General features: G+C 42.7%; 1 protein-coding gene across 1 annotated transcript; it reads right to left on the bottom strand.

Annotated features, from left to right (window-relative positions):
• Nucleotides 1-13,597: 13,597 nt before the first annotated feature.
• LOC139176993 (cationic amino acid transporter 3-like) lies at nucleotides 13,598-21,560 on the bottom strand. The gene is made up of 11 exons (XM_070770253.1): nucleotides 21,191-21,560; nucleotides 20,424-20,582; nucleotides 16,162-16,348; nucleotides 15,858-15,970; nucleotides 15,480-15,702; nucleotides 15,175-15,314; nucleotides 14,974-15,076; nucleotides 14,596-14,792; nucleotides 14,231-14,397; nucleotides 13,875-13,983; nucleotides 13,598-13,719 (listed from the first exon to the last, which is right to left on the bottom strand). The coding sequence occupies exons 1-11, from the start codon at nucleotides 21,558-21,560 to the stop codon at nucleotides 13,598-13,600; spliced, it is 1,890 nt and encodes a 629-aa protein (XP_070626354.1).
• Nucleotides 21,561-23,415: the final 1,855 nt, after the last annotated feature.

Here is a 23,415-nt window from a genome sequence, read left to right as displayed (position 1 = left end):
CTTAAACAACAAGGTCCTAACTGTGTAGCCCAGGAAACTATTCAATATTGTGTGATAAACCAGGATGGAAAAGAAGATGAAAAAGAATGTGTATATATATATATATATATATATATATATATACACACACACACACACACATATGTATCACTGAATTTGTACAGCAGAAATTTAGCCTATCCCTTCTCCAGTGAATCTTCCCAAACCAGGAATCAACCCAGGGTTTCCCACATTGCAGGTGGATTATTTACCAACTGAGCTATCAGGGAAGAGGCTTTAAACAACACTACTTCAATAAAAAAAAAAAGTCCCATCTGCCCTTGATCCTGGGAGTCCAATTCCATGGAGCAATGGAGTGATGGGGAGCAGGTGGTAAAAGGACACATTGATCAAGTTCTCTGTCTCAGAGCTTTGGTTCCTTAAACGTAAATACATCTTTTAATATGATTCAAAATTACTGGAAAGGTTGCTTGAAGGAAAGTGAGATGGAGTGGATTCTATCTCCCCAAATGTACCCGTTTGGCAGGCAGACTGTTTTGAGCTGAAGGCAGTTAAGACCCAGCAGACTCTGGAGAAGCTCCTTGCCTCTCTCTTAACTGCTCAAAATAGTTGGATTAGGGGACCTAAGCCAGGAAGAGAGCTATTACCAGAGAGAACTTTTTAATCTCAGAAGGTCTCCCCTGCTTGGAGTGGCAAACATTTGTTCACCAAGCGTTTGCTCTTCCCATCTTCCTTTGAGCTGTCTTCCTCCCCTTTGAAGCCCCAGATTCTTCCCTTGTTCTGTTAAACTCACGATACCATATAAGCCTCCATTGCTTGACTCTCTTGAGCCTCAAGTTTTTATGGGGTTCTCATACATAACAATCTGCCTGCAATGCCGGGGACCTTGGTTCAGTCCCTGGGTTGGGAAGATCCCCTGGAGAAGGGAAAGACTACCCACTCCAGTATTCTGGCCTGCATTCCATGGACTATATAGTTCATGGGGTCACAAAGAGTTGGACACAACTGAGTGACTTTCACTTTCACAATTTCACATATATAACAAATTAAATTTGTTGATTTGTCTCACATCAATTTACTTATTAGACCAGCTAAAGAACCTGGATATGTTTTTTGCTTCTTGGGAAGAAAAAGCCTCAAATGCAGTGTTGACACACAGAAGCTGCTTAACTGGTATAAATTGAGTGGATAAGAGGGGCTTCCCACGTGGCTCAGTGGTAAAGACTCCACCTACCAATGCAGGAGATGCAGGAGACAAAATGGCAACCCATTCCAGGATTCTTGCCTGGAAAGTCCATGGACAGAGGAGCCTGGAAGGCTACCGTCCAAGGGGTTGCCAAAAGTCAGACATGACTGAGCATGCATGAATGAATAAATGAATGGTTTAATAAATGAATGGTTAAGAATATGATTTTTTAATTGAAATCAACCAGCTCTGGAACATAATAATTTTTCTGAGTTTTCACAAACTACATACCACCTTTGCCCTCTTTTCCTGTATAATGCAGGGAAAATTGTCATCATCATTATTTCATCCCCTCTTTGATACATATGAAGTGACTGTTTTAGGAGCTTGGTAATCAAAGAGCTCAGACTCTGCATAATTTTTTCACCAAGGATCCTGGAACCTGAGAGCTTCCTGTTTCATTGCTTGCAGAGTGACATGGAATAGGAACTCTGCTTTGGGGCAGAGCGAGATGGAATTGTAGGGAGGGACAGACTCTAGACTAACTCAGTCATAGCATCAAACCAGAGAGGTCTTCCAACTGCTTGGAGGGAGGGGGGACCAACCTTCATTCTGAATTAGAAATGACAGGACTCTGTTTCCTGCTCCTTTGAGGCCTGAAATGTCTCCTCACTACATGGCTCTGCAGGGCTAGGATGACCACGAGTTACCTTCAGGGGGTTCTCTCTTCTGATACTCTTAAGTCCAAGCCCAGCACTTTGGTTAAGAGCAAGGTTAAGAACCCAGGAGAATATTATTAGAATATTGGCTTCCTCAACACCCCTGTGTCTTTGAAGAAGTCATTCACTTATACGGACCTCCATTTTCTTCTTGACTATGTTCTGCTGATGAAATTAAAAGATGCTTACTCCTTGGAAGAAAAGTTATGACCAACCTAGATAGCATATTCAAAAGCAGAGACATTACTTTGCCAACAAAGGTCCGTCTAGTCAAGGCTATGGTTTTTCCAGTGGTCATGTATAGATGTGAGAGTTGGACTGTGACGAAAGCTGAGTGCCGAAGAATTGATGCTTTTGAACTGTGGTGTTGGAGAAGACTCTTGAGAGTCCCTTGGACTGCAAGGAGATCCAGCCAGTCCATTCTGAAGGAGATCAACCCTGGGATTTCTTTGGAAGGAAGGATGCTAAAGCTGAAACTCCAGTACTTTGGGCACCTCATGTGAAGAGTTGACTCATTGGAAAAGACTCTGATGCTGGGAGGGATTGGGGGCAGGAGGAGAAGGGGACGACAGAGGATGAGATGGCTGGATGGCATCACTGACTCGATGGACGTGAGTCTGAGTGAACTCCGGGGGTTGGTGATGGACAAGGAGGCCTGGCGTGCTGCGATTCATGGGGTTGCAAAGAGTCGACATGACTGAGCGACTGAACTGAACTGAACTAATGAATCCTTGTGCATGTTAAATGCGGCATCTGCTGTGGTCATTCCTCTAAAAGCTAAAAGTGGATTGATTTACCATATGACCCATTCACCCTATGGGTGTATATCCCAAAGAATGGAAAATAGGATCTCAAAGAGATATTAGTACACTCATGTTCAAAAGTGTTATCACAATAGCTGAAAGTTGGAAGCAACCCAAATGTCCTTCCATGAAAGAATGGATAAGCACCATGTGGTCTATATACACAGTGGAATATTATGCAGCCTTAAAAAGTCAAGGAAATTCTGATGTGTGCTACAACATGGAGGAACCTTGAGCATATTATGCTAAGTAACCTCAGCCAATAACAAGAAGACAAATACTGCATGATTCCACTTCTGTGAACTTCTGAGAGTTATCAAATTATAGAGACAGAAAGCAAAATGGTGGTTTTCCAGTGGCTGGAGTGAAGGGTGAAGTGGAGAGTTATCATAAAATGGGGACAAAGTTTTAGTTTCACAAGATGAAAAATGATCTAGAGATTGGCTGCACAACAATGTAAATATAGATAACATTATTGAACTGTATACTTAAAAAATTTTAATTGGAGCATAATTGCTTTACTATGTCGTGTTGGTTTCTGCTGTACAACAACATGAATCAGCTGTAACTATATATGTGTTCCTTTCCCTCTTGACCTTCCCTTCCATCCCCCTTATCCCACCCCTCTAGGTCATCACAGAGCGTCAGACTGGGCTCCCCATGTTATACAGCAGCTTCCCACTAGCTAGCTATTTCACACATGACAGTGTATACATGTCAGTGTTACTTCCTCAACCTGCACCCCCCTCTCTTTCCCCCGCTGTACACTTAAAATTGTTAAGATGATTAATTTATGTCGTGAGTATCTTACAACCATTTAAGAAATTGCTGCCAATGATAAATAATAGAGCCAGCTTCACAGAGTTCCCAGGTGTAGAAAAACCAAAAATGACTTAATATAAATTACCATGCAGTAGTCCTCTGCACATACCAAAATCCACAGCTGTTCACATCGATAGAGTTGCCCCAATATCCACAGAGGAAGAACCCATAAATTTGGAGGGCCAGCAGTATACAGGAGACTGAAATCAGTGATTCACATAATGGAAACCCTATATAAAAGTTTATAATAATAAAATTTTATAAAAAATTTATAAAAAGTTTATAAAAAATAGTGTTGTGATAGTTTCAGGTGGACTGCAAAAGGACCCAACCAAACATATATATATATATATATATATATATATATATATATATATATATATATACACACATATACATGTATCCATTCTCTCCCAAACTCCCCTCCCATCCAGGCTGCCACATAACATTGAGCAGAGTTCGCTGTGTCTACAGTATGTCCTTGTTGGTTATCCATTTTAAGTATAGCAGTGTGTGCATGTCCATCCCAAACTCCCTAACTTCCCCTTCCCCCTGTCCTAAAGGCATTCTTTCATATTGTTTGAACATTAGTCTAAAAAGAGTCTCCCAACTTCCAGACTTGATCCAAACCCCCACCCCCACCCATTCTCTCACAAACACAACAGTTCTCACCTTCTCCTCCTTTCAACTAAAAAAAGGGTCTCTCCATCCTCAGGCTGGAGCCAAGCTGACCCCTGCACTCTGGAGTTGCAGAGGTCTCTTTGGGAGGATGTGAACTCAGCGCCCATTCTCCTACAGAAAAGGGTGACCTGAGACTTACTGGATCCTTGGAGCAGAGCCTGGAGCACTGAGTCAGTCAAGGAGGCTGAGGTTAAGCCGTGTAGGGCTGGAGCTGAAACATTTCCAAGAACCGAAGCAGGGAGTCCTGAGCACAGAAGACAGCCTTCACCCCCTGGTTGTTGGGGTGGGGATGGGGCTGGGCGGGTGGGGAGCATCTGCTGTGTTGGTATCAGCTCTTAACTCTTCTGTGGTTACCCTCAGGGGAGGTTGTAAATTTCTTTTATCTTAAAATACATATTGCATTACATTTACAGTTTTAGCCATCTTTAAGTGTGCATTTTGGTCATGTGAAGTTCATTCACATTTTGTGTAACCAAACTCCAGGACTTTTTTCATTTGGCAAAACTGAATCTCTACACATTCAACAAAATGTCTGCTTTCTTCTTTCCCAGTTCCTGTCAATCACCACTCTACTTTCTGTCTCTATGAATATGACCACTTCATTTAAATGGAATCATATGGTATTTGTCATTTCTTGTCACACTTCTTTTACTTACTATAATGTCCACTAGGTCATTGCATTGTAGCTTATGTTATATTCCCTTTAAAAAAAAAAAAAACATTTTTTGAGATTAGTTGTTTGTCAGTTGCTTCATTTGCTATTATTTTCTCCCATTCTGAAGGCTGTCTTTTCACCTTGCTTATAGTTTCCTTTGTTGTGCAGAAGCTTTGTGTATTCTTGTCTCCTTTGTCAAAGATAAGGTGTCCATATGTGCGTGGATTTATCTCTGGGCTTTCTATTTTGTTCCATTGATCTATATTTCTGTCTTTGTGCCAGTACCATACTGTCTTGATGACTGTGGCTTTGCCTGAAGTCAGGTAGGTTGATTCCTCCAGTTCCATTCTTCTTTCTCAAGATTGCTTTGGCTATTCGAGGTTTTTTGTATTTCCATATAAATTGTGAAATTATTTGTTCTAGCTCTGTTAAGAATACCATTGGTAGCTTGATAGGGATTGCATTGAATCTATAAATTGCTTTGGGTAGTATACTCATTTTCACTATATTGATTCTTCCAATCCATGAACATGGTATATTTCTCCATCTATTAGTGTCCTCTTTGATTTGTTTCACCAGTGTTTTATAGTTTTCTATATATAGGTCTTTAGTTTCTTTAGGTAGATATATTCCTAAGTATTTTATTCTTTCCATTGCAATGGTGAATGGAATTGTTTCCTTAATTTCTCTTTCTGTTTTCTCATTATTAGTGTATAGGAATGCAAGGGATTTCTGTGTGTTGGTTTTATATCCTGCAACTTTACAATAATCATTGATTAGTTCTAGTAATTTTCTGGTGGAGTCTTTAGGGTTTTCTATGTAGAGGAACTAAATAGACATTTCTCCAAAGAAGACATACAGATGGCTAACAAACACATGAAAAGATGCTCAACATCACTCATTATCAGAGAAATGCAAATCAAAACCACTATGAGGTACCATTTCATGCCAGTCAGAATGGCTGCAATCCAAAAGTCTACAAGCAATAAATGCTGGAGAGGGTGTGGAGAAAAGGGAACCCTTTTACACTGTTGGTGGGAATGCAAACTAGTACAGCCACTATGGAGAACAGTATGGAGATTCCTTAAAAAACTGGAAATAGAACTGCCTTATGACCCAGCAATCCCACTGCTGGGCATACACACTGTGGGAACCAGAATTGAAAGAGACACATGTACCCCAATGTTCATTGCAGCACTGTTTATAATAGCCAGGACATGGAAGCAACCTAGATGTCCATGTATACCTGTGGCAGATTCATTTCGATATTTGGCAAAACCAATACAATATTGTAAAGTTAAAAAAAAACATTTTAAAAACATTTTAGCTGTGCTGAGTCTTTGTTGCAGCTGGAAAGCTTTATTTAGTTGCAGCTCTCAGACTTGCTCTGGGGGCATGTGGGATTTTAGTTCCCTGACTGGGGATTGACCGATATACATTGCATTGCAAGGAAGATTCTTAACCACTAGACCACCAGGGAAGTCCCTTCTCTTCTTTTTAAATGCTGAATAATACTTTATTATTGGTATATACCATATTTGGTTTACCTATTCATTGGTAAATGGATAGTCAGTTTGCTTTCATGATTTAAATATTGTGAATAGAGCTGCTATGAACCTGAGTGAACATATATCTCTTCCAGGGTGTGATTTCAATTGTTCTGGGTACATCCTCAGAGATAGAATTGCTGGATCATACGGTTCTAAGATTTTTTTATCTGCTTGTGATGGAGAGGATGTTCACATATTAAGGCATGGGGAAGTCATTTGGGCTCATCCATGGTTCAGCCTGAACTGTGTGTGAACTAAGACAGCCTGTCAGACCCTCACAGCTCATCTGCTTTAACCATTGAGGTAAAGAAAATCTGCAAATCCCTTCTTATGGTGTCTGGGTTAACACTCCCTGGAAGATAAGGTTCCCTTCTCAGAAACCAGAGTCCTGCTGTCTCACTGTCTATGTACTAGGTCTGTCTCTTTTGAAACCTTGAAGGAATACACCCTGTCGTGTTGATGTGTGAGCTTTGTATGCATGAGGTATAAGACTGTGCTGGAAACCATGCTTGAGCAGAGCAGTTCCTCAGAGCTCTTAGAGAGGCTGGCTCGTCCTTGTCACACTATAATCCTCAGTGTGCGTCAAATATAACCTTTCCATCTCTATTGTGTTTCTTGATTATTTCCAGGAACACTTGAATTCATTGATCATCAAGGACCCTAAGCAGAACTGGGGACCCACTCACACTCCTCCTCCTACCCAGTCCTCTTACATGACTCAACTCCCCACAGCCTGCACCTGACCTGAGACACTCCAATGTGGGGGACCGACCCCCAAGCCCAGCTGGACCCCAACCAGGAGAAGGGGAGTTTACAGTCTCTGATGTGAATTCAAGCAACAAAAGCATTGAACAAGTGTCATGTCTGCAGCCAGCCTTGCACAAAGGGATGGAATAGGATCCCAAGGAGTCTGTTTTCTGGGAAGACTGAGCACCAAGGGAGGAAAGGGAGATATGCTGAAGGAGGTCAAAAGCACTACGTCTCACAGAAGGAAAAAATCAGGAGTCGGAGGGGAGGGATGAGCAAGTAGCGAGGGGTTAGAGAGTGGACAAGATTCTGACATACAACAAGTGACACACTTGCTAACACACCAGCCAGACACTGTCACTGTGGGGACGACATGTCATAGTTCAAGCTTCCGTTAATTTTTCTTTCTTTTTTTTTTTTTTTTTACTGTGAAGTAGTGGTCCAGGTTTATTTATTTGCATGTGGATGTATACTTGTCTGAGCACTATTGTTGATGACATTATCTTTTACCCATTGTATTGTCTTGGTTCCCATGGGTAAAACGAACCATAAATGTAAGTATTTGTCTCAGGACTGTCAATTCTATCCCATTAATCTAAGTGTCTATCCTTGAAAAGCCAACTCCACAAAAGGAATGAAGCAGCTTAAGCTGTTGTGGTGAGTTTTAGTTGGTTGTGTGGGGATGCTCTTGAACCCAGAGTTGTTAGGAAGATTATTTTAAAGGGAAAACACCTGAGATGAAACAGATGCAGAAAGAAGCCTTCTCTTAGTTTCTCTCATCTGACTCAGAGCAGAAAATTCTGGGAATTAAAGTGGTACTAAATTCCTCAGTGGAGAGGCTGCTCCCAAGAGGATGAAGGTGAGTAGAACTGTGAGTATAATTCTATACTATACTTTTGTATTTGTAATAGGCACCACCTTCAATCTTTGGTGGTTAACTTCACCTGGGGTACTGTTGTTTCATGGTGGAGTTATTTTCTGGGATTTTCTCTGTCTTTGTATCAGTACACTTATTTCACTCTTTCTGCTCCCTTTTGTGGGATAATCCTTTTTAATAATTTTAAATTAATTGATAAAGTGTGTCTGCCCTGGATCTTGGTTACTGCACAGTCTTTCCCTAGTTGCGGTGCACGGGCTTCTCCTTGGGTGGCTTCTCTTGCTGCAGAGCACAGGCTGCAGTAGTTGTGGCATGTGGGCTTTGCTGGCCTGTGGCATATGGGGTCCTCCCAGACAGGGGACTGAACCTGGGTCCTCTGCCTTGGCAGGCGGATTCTTAACCACTGAACCACCAGGGAGGCCTTGTGGGAGAATTCTGAAGCTTTTCCGTCTCTCTGCTCTGACAACCCACCAGGCTGCCTCCTGGAAACTTGTCTCTGGATTTCCAGAAGGTGGCTCTAGAGCTCTAGTCTGCGGGTGCCCTCGCCCAGAGCGGGGACTGGTTTTCTGAGCCTGCTTCTGGTCTACCCGAGATCCCCAGGACATTGCAGGGGGAGGGTCCCACAAGGAGCCCCCGAAGAGTGTGGGGAGGTGTGGGTCCAGCACTCGGGGTACTGAGGGTTCCTGTGGATGCAGCAGAGACATTCCCCGGTGTGGTGCTCCCAGGGGCATGTGAATGGACTCACTGAGAAAAGCAATCCTTTTCACCCCCTTTGAAATGTTTATCTGTGTCTTTCCAAATATTTTTCCTCTCCCTCCTCATGGAGGTCCCGTCTCAGGTCTCTGGTGCTGCTGTGGATGTCCTTCTAAGGTGTCTTCTGCGATGTCCTGCAGAACTCGGGCAGCTGAGCACTCACTCATCACTCCCCTTTTCTGTGTGGGGATGTTTCCTTGTGTGGGGGAGGGGAAAGATTCTCTCACCTCCAACTTTGCTTTGACCAGAATTGTTTTTATTTTTTTGGAGTGCCAGAACCTGCCTGCAGGAAAGCTGACCTTCTGCAAGTGCTTTCACACATGAGAATCTGCCCGTGTCAGACCCCATGTCTCCTGCCTTGGCAGGCAGATTTACCGCTGAGCCACCAAAGAAGCCCCAAATGAAATATTTTTTGACCTCTAGTTATTCTGGGGATTTTTCAGAGAGCTCCTAAAACATCTCAAGGAATGATAGCGACCTCATTACAATTAGGCATACTGGCACATATAATTACATGGTACCATCAGCAGGTCCCCTGGAAGAGTGCAGGGCAACCCACTCCAGTATCCTTGCCAGGAGAATCCCATGGACAGAGGAGCCTGTCAGGCTATAGTCTGTTGGGTCTCAAAGAGTCAGACACGACTGAAGTGCCTAAGCACACATGCATTCTCAAATAAGTGATGATAAACCTTCTTAGGCTATATTGGAGGGATAAGTGTTATTAATATGTGTTCTAAAAATTATATGAAATTCCTAAAAATCTGATATGTCCTGGTGGATTATCAATCACAATTCAGGATATTATCTTAAAAATCTGGATGTTACAAAAATAACCAAAGTTCTCTTTTCTTTTTTCTTACTTTGATTGTTATTTAATTTTCCATCAACTGAGCCAAGCACCTCAACTCTGAAATTCCCATCTTACATAGGTTACACAGGTTATGTAAGGACTCATCCTGTGTCTTATTTCTCCACTTCTTTGCCAAGCCTTTAGACAGTTAGAAGCAAGGTTAGGTGACGTTTCCAGGTTCACATGGCCAGTAAAGTGGGGAGGCATGGGGTGGGGGGAGAGGAATCTGTGACTTCTGGAGGGTGTCCATGTTGTATCCTTATCCCTGGAAAGACAGCAGACCCTCAGTCATCTCCCAAACCCCTTCCTCACCTTCTTGCCCTGCTCCCAACCACTCACTGACTTCCTGCGATCCTTGAGAACCACCTACTTAAATAACACATTCATGGAATAACACAGTAATGATTTGCTCTTTCTCCTTCTTCTGCCAACTGTTTTTCCCCCTCATCAATCTACACCAAGAATAATCATTTAAAAAATCTTTCTTTCTGTGAGATGCCTACCTACATCAATCACTTCATGATTTTCATATGAAAGTGAGATCAGACCAAGGGAAGAGTTGCTCATCTCACAGAGCCCTTCACCACCTTCTCCTCACCCCTCTCTTCTCTCTCCTCTTCTCAATTTCTCTCTGCATTTTTTCTCTCCTGTGAAATGATCTAGCCAGCACCAGCTAAGAATTGTTGTTGTTTAGTCTCTAAGTCTGGAGAAGGCAATGGCAACCCACTCCAGTACCCTTGCCTGGAAAATCCCATGGATGGAGGAGCCTGGTAGGCGGCAGTACATGGGGTCGCACAGGGTCGGACACGACTGAGCGACTTCACTTTCACTTTTCACTTTCATGCATTGGAGAAGGAAATGGCAACCCACTCCAGTGTTCCTGTCTGGAAAATCCCAGGGACAGGGAAGCCTGATAGGCTGTTGTCTATGGGGCCACACAGAGTCAGACATGACTGAAGCGACTTAGCAGCAGCAGCAGCAGCAGTCTCTAAGTCATGTCTGCCTCTTTTTTCAATCCCCTGGACTGTATCCCGCCAGGGTCCTCTGTCCATGGGATTTTCCAGGCAAGAACACTGGAAACAGTTGCTATCTCCTCCTCCAGGGGATCTTCCCAATCGAGGGACTGAACATATCTCCTGCATTGGCAGGTGGATTCTTTACCATGGAGCCACCAGGGAAGACCAGTCATAGATTAGACATGACCTTAAAGTCTCATTTTCTGTTCCAAGTCGTTTAACAAAATATCATTTTTCCCAAACAAATACTGTGGTCTCCCTTTGATAATTACTGGTAAATAAAAAGTTCCCCATCTCGGGTCATGTAAAATATTACATGTACATATGATTCTTTCATTAAATATCTCATCAAATATAACTGAGCACTTATTGTATTCCAGACACTGTTTTAGCCACTGGGAAGCAAATGGTGGTCAAAAGTGTGAAGAGGCGAATGCATGTCCTTTCTTTCAAATCCATATGTTGAATTCCTGATCCCCAGGACTTAAGATTGTGACTGTATTTTGTTTGGGGGCCTTAAAGAGGTAATTAAGATAAATGAGGTCATGAGGATGGGCCCTAACGAAGTTTGACTAATCCCAAATGTCAAGAGGTTATTATGATGTGGAGACCATACAGAGATACCAAGAGGTGACAGATTTAGCAAATAGTATTACAGGACATCTAGATGCATTGATTTTAGATCAACAATGAACCTTGGCACCTATACTTTAATACATATATATCTTTTGTGCTTAATAACTATACATCTTTCAATATATACATACACATGTACAAGCAGATATCATTTTATTGTGCTTTGCAGATGCTGCAGTTTCTGCAAACTGAGGTTTTGTGGCAACTCTGGGTTGTCAGATGACAGCTAGCATTTTTCAGCAATAAAGTACTTTTAAGTTAAAGTATGTACATTTTTTAGAGAGAATATATAGCACACTGAATAGACTACAGTGTAGTGTAAACATAAGTTTATATGCAGTCAGTTCAGTTCAGTCACTCAGTTGTGTCCAACTCTTTGCCATCCCATGAACCGCAGCAAGCCAGGCCTCCTTGTCCATCACCAACTCCCAGAGTCCACCCAAACCAAGGTCCATTGAGTCGGTTAAAAAAAGAAATTTGTGTGACTCTCTTTATTGCCAGCTCTCTTCACTATGGTAGTCTGGAATCAAACCAGGAATATCTCAGAGGCATGCCTGCAGGGGTCCTGTTGTGGTTGTTCAGTTGCTAAGTTATGTACAAGTCTTTGTGACCCTGTGGAATGCAGCACACCAGGCTCCTCTATCCTCCACTATGTGATGGAGATGTCCATTGAGTCAGTGATGCTATCTAAACATCTCATTGTCTGTTCCCTCTTCTCCTCCTGCCCTCAGTCTTTCCCAGAATCAGGGTCTTTTCCATTGAGTCAGCTCTGCACATCTAGTGGCCAAAGTATTGGAGCTTCAACTTCAGCATCAATCCTTCCAATGGATATTCAGGGTTGATTTCCTTTAGAGTTTTCTGGTTTGATAGCCTTGCAGTACAAGGGACTCTCGAGAGTCTTGCCCAGCACCACAGTTTTCAAAAGCATCAATTCTGCAGTGTTCAGCCTTCTTTATGGCTGAATTCTCACATCCGTACATGACTACTGGAAAAACTGCAGCTTTGACTAGACAGACCTTTGTCGACAAAGTAATCTCTCTGCTTTTTAATATGCTCTCTAGGTTTGTTATAGGTTTCTTTTCAAGGATCAGGTGTTTTTAAATTTCATGGCTACAGTCATTGTCTGCAGTGATTTTGGAGCCAAAGAAAGAAAATCTGTCACTGTTTCCACTTTTTCCTCTTCTATTTGCCAGGAAGTAACGGGACCAGATCCTGTGATCTTAGTATTTTCGAATGTTGAGTGTTAAGCCAGGCTTTTCACTCTCCTCTTACACCTTCATCAAGAGGCTCTTTATTTCCTCTTCATTTTCTGTCATTAGGATGGTATCATCTGAGGTTGTTGATACTTCTCCTGGCAATCTTGATTCCAGCTTGTGATTCATCCAGCCCAGTATTTTGCATCATGTACTCTGCATATAATTTAAATAAGAGGGGAACAATATATAGCCTTATCATACTCCCTTGCCAGTTTTGAACCAGTCCACCGTTCCATGTCTGATTCTAACTGTTGCTTCTTGACCTGCATACAGGTTTCTCAGGAGACAGGTAAGATGGTCTGGTATTTCCATCTCTTTAAGGATATTCCACAGTTAGTTGTGGTCCACACAGTCAAAGGGTTTGGCATAGTTAATGAAGCAGAAGTTAATGTTTTTCTGGAATTCCCTTGCTTTCTTTATGATCCAACAATTGTAGGCAATTTAATCTATAGTTCATCTACCTTTTCTAGCCCAGCTTGTATCTGGAAGTTGTCAGTTCATGTACTGCCGAAGTCTAGCTTATGATTTTGAGCATTTTCTTGCTAGGCTGTGAAATGAGCACAGTTGTTTGGTAGTTTGAACATTCTTTTTGGCATTACCTTTCTTGGGATTGGAATGAAAACTGACCTTTTACTTCAAACTTATTGATGACCTAATATTTAAAGTGTAAATCTTACACAATATCGGATTACCTATGTTTCCTCCTCAAGTGGCCAGCTCTGTGCTCAGGCTGGAGATGGGAACAAAGATTTGTTTCTCAGGTGCCAGGTTAACATTTTCTTTCTCCCGCTGTTATGTTGTTGTACTTTCTTTTTGAAAATTGGTCTTGGTGCACACTTAAGAAGCATGTGTTTTTCTGTATGTACATCATGCTTTGAAAAGCTTACTTAAAAGTTAGACAACATTAAAGTCACTTTATCCACTGGCAATAAAGACAGGGCTGTAGATGCATACACATTCACACTCCATAGTGGCTGAAAGTGTTCATGTAGCAGAAGACACCTCCTATGTATATAGGGATTCTATACAGCATCTATGACTTGTGGTTAAGATGCTTCAGGACTAGGGGTGTTTTTGTCGGGAGTCTGGGAGGTGGAAGCTGGTGGTTGTTGCTCATCGTTCTCCTCCAGGCTGTGTCGGATCCCATATCCAAAGTATATGAGAAATCCTAGTAAGGAAATGAGAAAGTGAGAAGGATAAGTAGGCACTCTTCCTGGTTACAAACATCCAATAGGCCTCCTATTATGGTGGCCAAGAAGCTTAGGGGAGCTCAGTTTGGGATCAGTCACTCAAGGGGTCTCTTTATGCCAGAATGCCACTTACCAATCACATTCCAGATGGCAAATATGGCCCAGGTCCCAGAAGTTATCTGCATCATCAAGTAAATGTTCACAAAGATGATTACCAGTGGGAGGACAGGCAGAGCAGGGACCTGTGGGGCAGAGTCAGTCATCCCTGAACACACCCCAGATGCCTGAATGAGAGACTCTCCCCCAAGTGGGCAAGAAGACCAGCCTTCAGTCTGTGTATTCAGTGCCTACTCACACTGTGTATGTAACGTACTGAGGGGGATCAGGGAAGAGTCCGTTGGTTTTAGCAGTTCCCCTCACTCCCTGGATGTTTAGACCATGAAGCATGTTCACTCCAGGTGTACAGTTTGGGCACATAAGGTCACTTACCTTAAAATAAAGAGGAATGGGGTTCTGGGGCTGCCTCCAGATGATGACCGTGACCCCAATAATGAGCAGCAGCAGCAGCACAGCCACTGGTGTGTACTCAGAGTCTCCAGAGAACCCCTGACTGGACCACTGGACCAGGATCAGGCTCAAGATTATCATCAGGAGAACTACAGGGGTCAAGGTGGAAGAGAACAGGTTCAACTTCAGAAGCTGAAGATGTCAAGACCTTGGGCCACCCCTCTCCCCAGGCTGCCCACCTCAGCAAGGGCCCTCATATCACCAAGACTCCTCAGTTGACAAAATACACACTCCAACACCATACTGTCAATTTCAGCAAACGACCAAAGAGAAATCCCACTGCTCACCGAGTAGTGAGGCACATCCGTAGACAATCTGGCCAGATTTCCTAGTGGGGATGGTGCTGATAGGGAACCACAGACTCTTTAGAATGTTTGAGTTTCTTGCTTCAGGTTCAGAGTCCAACGGACGTTCTTCAGGGTCAGGCATCTCAATTTCCTCCTCTGTGTTCTCATTCTTGCTTAAATTCTGGTCTGGCTGGTACCTGAATTAGAGGTTTTAAGGCAATATTAGCAGCAGCCCCTACTCATCCAACATTACACAGCCTATTTCACATGTGTCCTGTCTTAAGCAGAGCAGGACTTTTAGAAGATAGCTGAAGGCAGAAGATTCTTATCTCCCAACTAATCTCCAAGACTCCCTACCGAGGTGTAGTGGGGTCTCACCTGAGGACAAGAACAGAAAATGCCACCAGGGAGTAAATGAGCAGGGTCCCAACTGCCACGAGATCCACAAGATCTGTGAACCTGAAGAGTAACGCCATGATCCCTAGAATGAGGGCACAAACAAGGTGGAGAAGGGAGAGAGAAACTGCTGAAAATATGTAAGTTAAGGCTTGGGTTTCTTTCTTTCTTTCTGTTTTTAACCTGTAAGGTTTCCAGCAGACATGATGGCCACGGCATGGGTGCCTGTGTGGACATGAATCCGCGTGAGTACCCGGAAAAGGAGCCCGTCCTCTGCCATCGTGTAGATCAAAGAAGGCATTCTGAACATGGCACTATGCATTCTGGAAGAGAAGATGGAGACATGTAAAGATGTGGAGAAGCAGGACAGACGGGTTTCTGCTCTCTTGTCGACTTGGGGTAAGGTGTCTCCCTGTCTTCTCTATCAATTCTAAGGGTTGGGAGATCTGAGCATCGACAGTAGACAGGAAGAAAACCATGACACTGACCTGGATATAAAATTACAGAGGGTCCCAATAGTCACGAAGTATCTGGCGGGGAGCCACCAACTATGGAGAATGATTTGTGGCAAAGGGTCATGAGGCTGAATCTGGTGGTAGGGCACAACGAGGGTGAATGCCGCTGAGACACCAGAATATGCCAAAAAGCAGATAAAGATCGTGATCACAATGCTCCAGGGGATGGAACGATGAGGGTTTAGAGCTTCTACCCCTGCAGGAAGGGAAGAAGTGTTGGGTCAGGAAAACACACTGGAGTGAAATCACAAAATCCCCTTCCATTTTGCACTCCACAAGCAGAGTTCCCCTAAGCCAGGGGCAGCCAGTCTGTTCCCAAACCCTAGATGGGACATACAGTGACCACGTTACCTTTAGCGGCAATGCCATCAACACCAAAATAATAGTAGAAACATGTAGCTGCTCCCTGGAGAATCCCTTCAAAGCCAAAAGGTGCAAAACCTCCAGAACCCAGAAGGCCCAAGCTACAGTGAGAGAAGGAGAGAGAAAGAACGTGGGTGAGGTGAGTTCAGCCATCTCTACTGAGCTTCTCCCTTCATACCTGAAGTCCTGGGTTCCAGGAATTGCTTCATTTGGATCCATCAGCCCAGATATCTTTAGTCTACACCATACCAGCTCTGCATGCCCTTCACCCATATATTAAGGCCAATATTACCCTCCTAAGCCATAGATGTCTCTGGATCCAGATGTGTTCAGTTTGTAGTCCTGTTCTGTGAGCTTCCAGTTATGCAGATCTCCCTTAACAAAGCCAGTGATGATAATGAAAATGAGAACCAAAATATTTATTCCAATGGATATTTTGGTAACCAGGATTGATTCATGAGCTCCCAGAACCAGTAGTCCTGTGGGAAAGATGTAATATGAAACTCCCCAATTATTGATACATTTATAGATACAGAAAGCATGACACACTGGTCATAGAATCACCCTTTTTCAACCACACAAGAGACAACACCTCACATGGACATCACCAGAAGGTCAATACTGAAATCAGATCGATTATATTCTTTGTAGCTGAAGATGGAGAAGCTCTATACAGTCAGCAAAAGCAAGATCTGGAGCTGACTATGGCTCAGATCATCAGCTTCTTGTTGCAAAATTCAGGCTTAAATGGAAGAAAATAGGGAAAACCACAAGGCCATTCAGGTATGACCTAAATAAAATCCATTCTGATTAAACAGTAGAGGGGACAAATAGATTCAAGGGATTAGATCTGGTAGGCAGACTGCCTGAAGAACTATGGACAGAGGTTCCTAACATTATACAGGAGGCAATGACGAAAACCATCCCCAAGGAAAAGAAATGCAATAAGGCAGAATGGTTGTCTGACATACAGATGGCTAACTAACACATGAAAGGATGTTCAACATTACTCATTAGAGAAATGCAAATCAAAACCACAATGAGGTACCATTTCACACCAGTTAGAATGGCTGCCATCAAAAAGTCTACAAACAATAAATGCTGGGGAGGGTGTGGAGAAAAGGGAACCTTCTTACACTGTTGGTGGGAATGCAAACTAGTTCAGCCACTAAGGAGAATAGTGTGGAGATTCCTTAAAAAACTAGAAATAGAACTGCCATATGACCCTGTAATCCCACTGCTGGGCATACACTGAGGAAACCAGAATTGAAAGAGACACGTGTACCCCAATGTTTATCGCAGCACTGTTTACAATAGCCAGGACATGGAAGCAACCTAGATGTCCATCGGCAGATGAAAGGATAAGAAAATTGTGGTACATATATACAGTGGAATATTACTCAGCTATTAAAAAGAACACATTTGAGTCAGTTCTAATGAGGTATGAAAAGTGGAACCTATTATACAGAGTGAAGTAAGTCAGAAAGAAAAACACCAGTACAGTATACTAATGCATATATATGGAATTTAGAAAGATGGTAACAATGACCCTCTATGCAAGACAGCAAGAGACACAGGTGTAAAGAAGAGACTTTTGGACTCTGTGAGAGAAGGTGAAGGTGGGATGATGTGAGAGGATAACATTGGAACATGTATATTACCATATGTGAAATAGATGACCAGTGCAAGTTTGATGCATGAAACAGGGCACTCAAAGTCGGTTCACTGGGACAGCCATGAGGGATGGGCTGGGGAGGGAGATGGGAGGGGGGTTCAGGATGGGAAGACACATGTACACCTGTGGATGGTTCATGTCAATGTATGGCAAAACCTACCCCAATATTGTAATTAGCCTCCAATTAAAATAAATAAATTAATTAAAAAATGGTTGTCTGAGGAATCTTTACAAATAGTTGAGGGAGATGAGAAATGAAAGGCAAAGGAGAAAGGGAAAGATATACCCAACTGAATGTAGAATTCCAGAGAATAGCAGGGAGAGACAAGAAAGCCGTCTCAAGTGAACAGTGCAAAGAAATAGAGGAAAACAATAGAATGGGAAAGACTAGAGATCTCTTCAAGAAAATTGGAGATACTAAGGGGACACTTCATGAAAGGATGGGCACGATAAAGGACAGAAATGGTAAGGACATAACAGAAGCAGAAGAGATTAAGAAGAGGTGGCAAGAATACCCAGAACTATATGAAAATGGTCTTAATGGCCCAGATAACCATGATGGTGTGATCATTCACTTAGAACCAGAAATCCTGGAGTATGAAGGCAAGAAGCCCTTAGGAAGAATTACTACAAACAAAGCTAGTGAAGATGATGGAATTCCAGCTGAGCCATTTCAAATCCTAAAAGATGATGCTGTGAAAGTGCTTAATTCAATATGTCAGCAAATCTGGGAAACTTGGCAGTGGCTACAGGACTAGAAAAGATCAGTTTTTCATTCCAATCCCAAAGAAGGGCAATACCAAAGAATGTTCAAACTACCATACAATTGCATTTATTTCAGTGCTAGCAATATTATGCTCAAAATCCTTCAAGTTAGGCTTCAGCAATATGTGAACCAAGAACTTTCAGGTATACAGCTGAGTTAAGAAAATGCAAGTGAACCAGAGACCAAATTGCCAACATTTGTTGAATCATAGAGAAAGCAGGGGAATACCAGCAAATCATCTACTTTTGCTTTATTGATTACGCCAAAGCCTTTGAATGTGTCGATGACAACAAACTGTGGAAAATTCTTCAAGAGATGGGAATATCAGACCACTCTACCTGTATCCTGAGAAATCTGTATGCAGGTCAAGAAACACCAGTTAGATCTGGAGGTGGAACAATGGACTGGTTCCAAGTTGGGAAAGGAGTATGTCAAGGCTGTATATTGTCACCCTGCTTATTTAACTTACATGCAGAGTATGTCATGTGAAATGCCGGGCTGGATGAAGCACAAGCTGGAATCAAGATTTCCAGAAGAAATATCAACAATCTCAGATATGCAGATGATACCACCCTAATGGCAGAAAGTGAAGAACAGCTAAAGAACTTCTTGATGAAAGTGAAAGAGGAGAGTGAAAAAGCTGGCTTAAAACTCAACATGCAAAAAGCTAAGATCATAGCATCTAGTCCCATCACTTCCTGGTGAATAGAAGAGGAAAAAGTGGAAGCAGTGACAGATTTTCTTTTCTTTGGCTCCAAAATCACTGCAGACAGTGATTGCAGCCATGAAATTAAAAGACCCTTGCTCCTTGGAAGGAAAGCTATGACAAACCTAGATAGCATATTAAAAAGCAGAGACATCACTTGGCTGACAAAGGTCTGTATACTCAAAGGTATAGTTTTTCCAATAGTCATGTATGGATGTGAGAGTTGGACCATAAGGAAGGCCGAGCACTGAAGAATAGATGCTTTTGAATTGTGCTGGAAATGACTCTTGAGATTCCATTGGGCAGAAAGGGGATCAAACCAGTCAATCCTAAAGGAAATCATCCCTGAATATTTATTGGAACGACTGATGCTGAAGCTCCAACACTTTGGCCACCTGATGGGCAGAGCTGACTCATTGGAAAAGGTTCTGATGCTGGGTAAGATTGAAGGCAGGAGAAGAAGATGACAGAGAATGATGTGGTTGGATAGTATCACTGACTCAATGGACATAAATTTGAGCAAACTCTAGAAGATAGTGGAGAACAGAGGACCTGGCATGCTGTAATCCATGGGGTTGCAAAGAGTTGGCTATGACTTAGTGACTGAACAACAACAGGAAGCAGAGAAATAGTTGCCCAGGGCTGGCAGTTGGTGGTGGTGGACAGACAGACAGTGCTCAGTGGGAACAGGGTTTCCTTTTGAGGTGATGAACGTGTTTGGAACTAGATGGAAGTGATGGTTGCCCAGCATTACAGATGTACTAAATGATTGTACACTTTGAGATAGTTAATTACTGTGGCAATCTTCTCAGAATACGTCTAACAAAGCAAGATGTTGTACACCTTAATCTTACACAATGTTGTGTGTCAATTATACCTCACTGAAGCTGGGAAAAATAATAAAGTGGTGAATTTTATGCTATGTGAAAAAAAAGTGAATGTGAACTTCCTCTTAATTAAAAAGAAATCTTTAGCCTCAGTACATAGGAAGATTTGTTGGTCTAAGTAAACGATTCTCAGCTGGGGGGTAATTTTGTTCCCCAAGAGACAAAATTCCCCAATGCCCAAGGGATTGGCGCTATCTGGAGACACCCTGATTGCCACAGTTTGGGGCGGTGAATGTCACTGGTATGCACTGAGCAAAGGTCAAAGATGATACTCAACACTTAATAATGATTAAGAAAAAAAAAAACCTAAAATTCGCAGACAGCCACTGCACACCAAGGAATGATAAGCCCAAATTGTCAATAATGCCAAGGGTGGAACACAATGGTTTGTCTTATCTTCTGTCTCTAAACCTTTCTTTCTATTTCTAATCCCCCACCAGTCTGCCATTTCAAGCTTTTCCTATACCAGCTCCCACTCCACACCCTGCTCTCCCCATCCTATCATTGAGCCCTGTCTCACCTGTCATCAGCAGTACCAGGCCCAGGGCAAAAAAGTCTGCATATGTGGCCAGGGAGTAAGGCAGGTGCAGAGAGAAAGTTTCCTGTAATGCTTGAGAGATGTGATTCCCAATCAGGCTGTCAAAGATGTAACTTGATGCCCTGGCCAAGCCGGCAGTGCCTGCAGAGGCAGAAGAAGGAGCGTTCATTGACAAACAAAAATTGATGTGCCATAGGATCTAAAAACACAGATAAAATATCTGTATATACAAGAAGCCTATATATACACAAATACCGTATTTGTAAATATCTGCTACAAAATATCAAAGATTTCTTTTCATGGGTTGGGGAGAGTAGACCCAAATGATTCACCAAAATGTCAGGTGTTTTAATATGTTAGAAGCATATCAATGTTATACAAGAAAAGAAAACACATAAGTGGGACTGGGAGGGCTGAGATAGGCATGAAATTTGAAATTAAGTGGTAAAGGAAAATCCCAGGAAGGCAACAACTGAGCAAAGACTTCACTATGGTGAGGGGGTGAGCCTGTGGGACACACCTCCCTCTCACCCATTCCCTACAGTTCCCTTTCCTCCTGGGTTCATGGTCCATCATTTAAGGACACAGGATAGAATCCAGTTGAATGCAGTTGTGGGGTCTTCCTGACACTATTATCAACCTCCCTGCACAAGGTCAAGAATAAAGTATCATGAATGACTGAGAATCCAATCCTCCAACATGGTTTCCCAATCTTAAGCCCCACACCATTTGCTGGCCCACTGTCTTACCCATGACTAATGAAAGTATTCCATTCCAGCCAATGACGAAGGCATAGAGTTGACCCATCGTGACATAGCTATAGAGATACGCAGAACCAGAGCGTGGTACCCAGGCCCCAAATTCAGCATAGCAGAGCCCAGATAACATAGAAAACATGGCAGCCACCAAGAACGAGATGATGGTTGCTGGTCCAGCTATGTACTTGGCCACTGCACCAGCCACAATGTACACGCCAGCTTTCAGCATCCTGCCCACACCCAAGATCACCAGGTTTAGGGTGTTCAGATGAGCCACGGGTCTCTCAGACTCATCTATGGGTTCCAGCAGCTGCTTGCAGATGAGCTTCTGACCAAACTGGTGAACAAATTGGCGCAACATCCTAGACATAGTTGAGGAGGCTACAGTCTGCTGAGGAAAGAAGACATAAAGCCGTTAAGAATGTCCATCCGCCCTTGGCACTGGGGTCCAGTTCTATGGAGTAAGGAAGTGATGGGGAGCAGGTGGTAAAAGGACACACTGGGCAAGCTCTCTATCTCTGAGATTTGGTTTCTACAATCATAGAGAAGACTTCTAATTTGTCTCAAAGTTACTGGAAAGTTTGCTTGAGAAGAAGTGAGACGGAGTGGATTATGTCTCCCCAAATGTGCCCCTTTGACCAGTAAATTGTTTTGAGCTAAAGTTAATTAAGACCCATTAGATTCAGGAGAAGCTCTTTACCTCTCCCTTAACTGTTCAAAATAATGTAGATTCGGAGACCTATGCCAGGAAGAGAGCTATTACCACAGAGAACTTTTTAATCTCAGAAAGACTTACCTGCTTGGAGTGGGCAAACATTTGTTCACCAGGCACTTGCTCTTCTCATCCTGCTGTGCATGGTTTTCCTCCCATTTGAAGGCCCAGATCCCCACCCCTTTCTCCTTAACTCAGGTGGTCATATAAGCCTCAACTGTCTGACAGTCTTTGAGCCTCAAACATTTTTATGGGACTCCTGTACATATTAAACTAACTGTGTTCATCTGTCTTATGTCAACTGAATTGTTAGCCCACCTGAAGAATCTAGAAAGCCAAGTCTTCTGCCCCTACAGAAGCAAAAGTTTCCAACACAGAGGCTGGCACACCATAGGTGCTTAATTGGTATAAGTTGGATGGATAAGAATGCTGATTTTTGGATTGAAATCAACCAGCCCTGCTTGTCTGATTTTTAAGAAACTACATTTCATTCTTTGTTCTCCTTTCCCCTGCAAAACAGGGGAAATTAAACTCATTATTCCCTCCTCTTTTTGATACAGGTGAAGTGACTCTTTTAGGGGCTTGCTGAGCAGAGTGCTCAGACTCTGCACTTTTCTTCACCAAGGATCCTGAAACCTGGATACTTTCTGTTTCATTGTTTGCAGAGTGGCATGGAATAGGAACTCTGCTCTGGGGAGGAATGAGATGACATTTGAGGAGAGGCATAGACTCTAGCCCAGCTCAGTCAAAGCATCAAACTACAGTGGCCTCCCAACTGCCTGGAGGGAGGGGGGGACTAACGTTCATTCTAAAACAGAAATGACAGGACTGTTTCCTGCTGCTCTGGGGCATGAAATGTCTCCTCACTACACTGCTTTGCCATACTAGGCTGACCCAGCGACCACCAGTTATTGTGAGGGGGGCTTCCACCCCTGATATTCCAAAGTCCAAGTTTAACATTTTGATTAATACAAGCATTCAAAGAGCCAGGAAACTACGGATAGAATCTTGGTACTACAAACACTGTGGCACTCTAGAACAAGTCATATACTTCTCTGGACTGTTTTGTTCTTGCTCAAATGTTACTGCTGAACCTTCTGCACTGTGAGTAGGAATGTAAAATGAGGCAGCAGCTGTGGATGCAGTATGGTGCTTCCTCAAAAATGAAAAATACATTTTCCACATGATCTAGTCATGCCACGTTGGGTGTATACCCCAAAGAATTGAAAATAGGGTTCAAAGACATATTTGTACACCTGTGTTCCTTAGCAGCATTATTCACAATAGCTGAAAGATGGAAGCAACCCAGATGTCCATCCATGAAGGAATGGATTAACACAATGTGGTCTATACATGCAGTGGAATATTATTCAGCCTTGAACAGAAAGGGGATTCTTTTTTTCAAATACATCTTTTAAAATTTATTTTTAATTGGAGGGTGATTGCTTTTCACTGTTGTGTTGCTTTCTGCCATACATCAACATGAATCAGCCATAGGTATGCA

This window comes from Bos indicus, chromosome 18 (genome assembly GCF_029378745.1).
Source record: "Bos indicus isolate NIAB-ARS_2022 breed Sahiwal x Tharparkar chromosome 18, NIAB-ARS_B.indTharparkar_mat_pri_1.0, whole genome shotgun sequence".
NCBI lineage: Eukaryota > Metazoa > Chordata > Mammalia > Artiodactyla > Bovidae > Bos > Bos indicus.
Note: the sequence above shows the minus strand (reverse complement) of the source record. Positions and strands in the feature narration are given on the sequence as shown.

What these genes read in the sequence shown, in the direction of transcription:
- LOC139176993 (XM_070770253.1), bottom strand. Translation starts at nt 21,560, where the DNA reads ATGTTGCGCCAATTTGTTCACCAGTTTGGTCAGAAGCTCATCTGCAAG. An exon ending in CTCTGTAATTTTATATCCAG is followed by an intron (nt 15,315 to 15,479) that starts GTCAGTGTCATG and finishes CTTCTCTTCCAG; the next exon opens with AATGCATAGTGCCATGTTCA. An exon ending in TGCCATCTGGAATGTGATTG is followed by an intron (nt 13,720 to 13,874) that starts GTAAGTGGCATT and finishes TTTCCTTACTAG; the next exon opens with GATTTCTCATATACTTTGGA.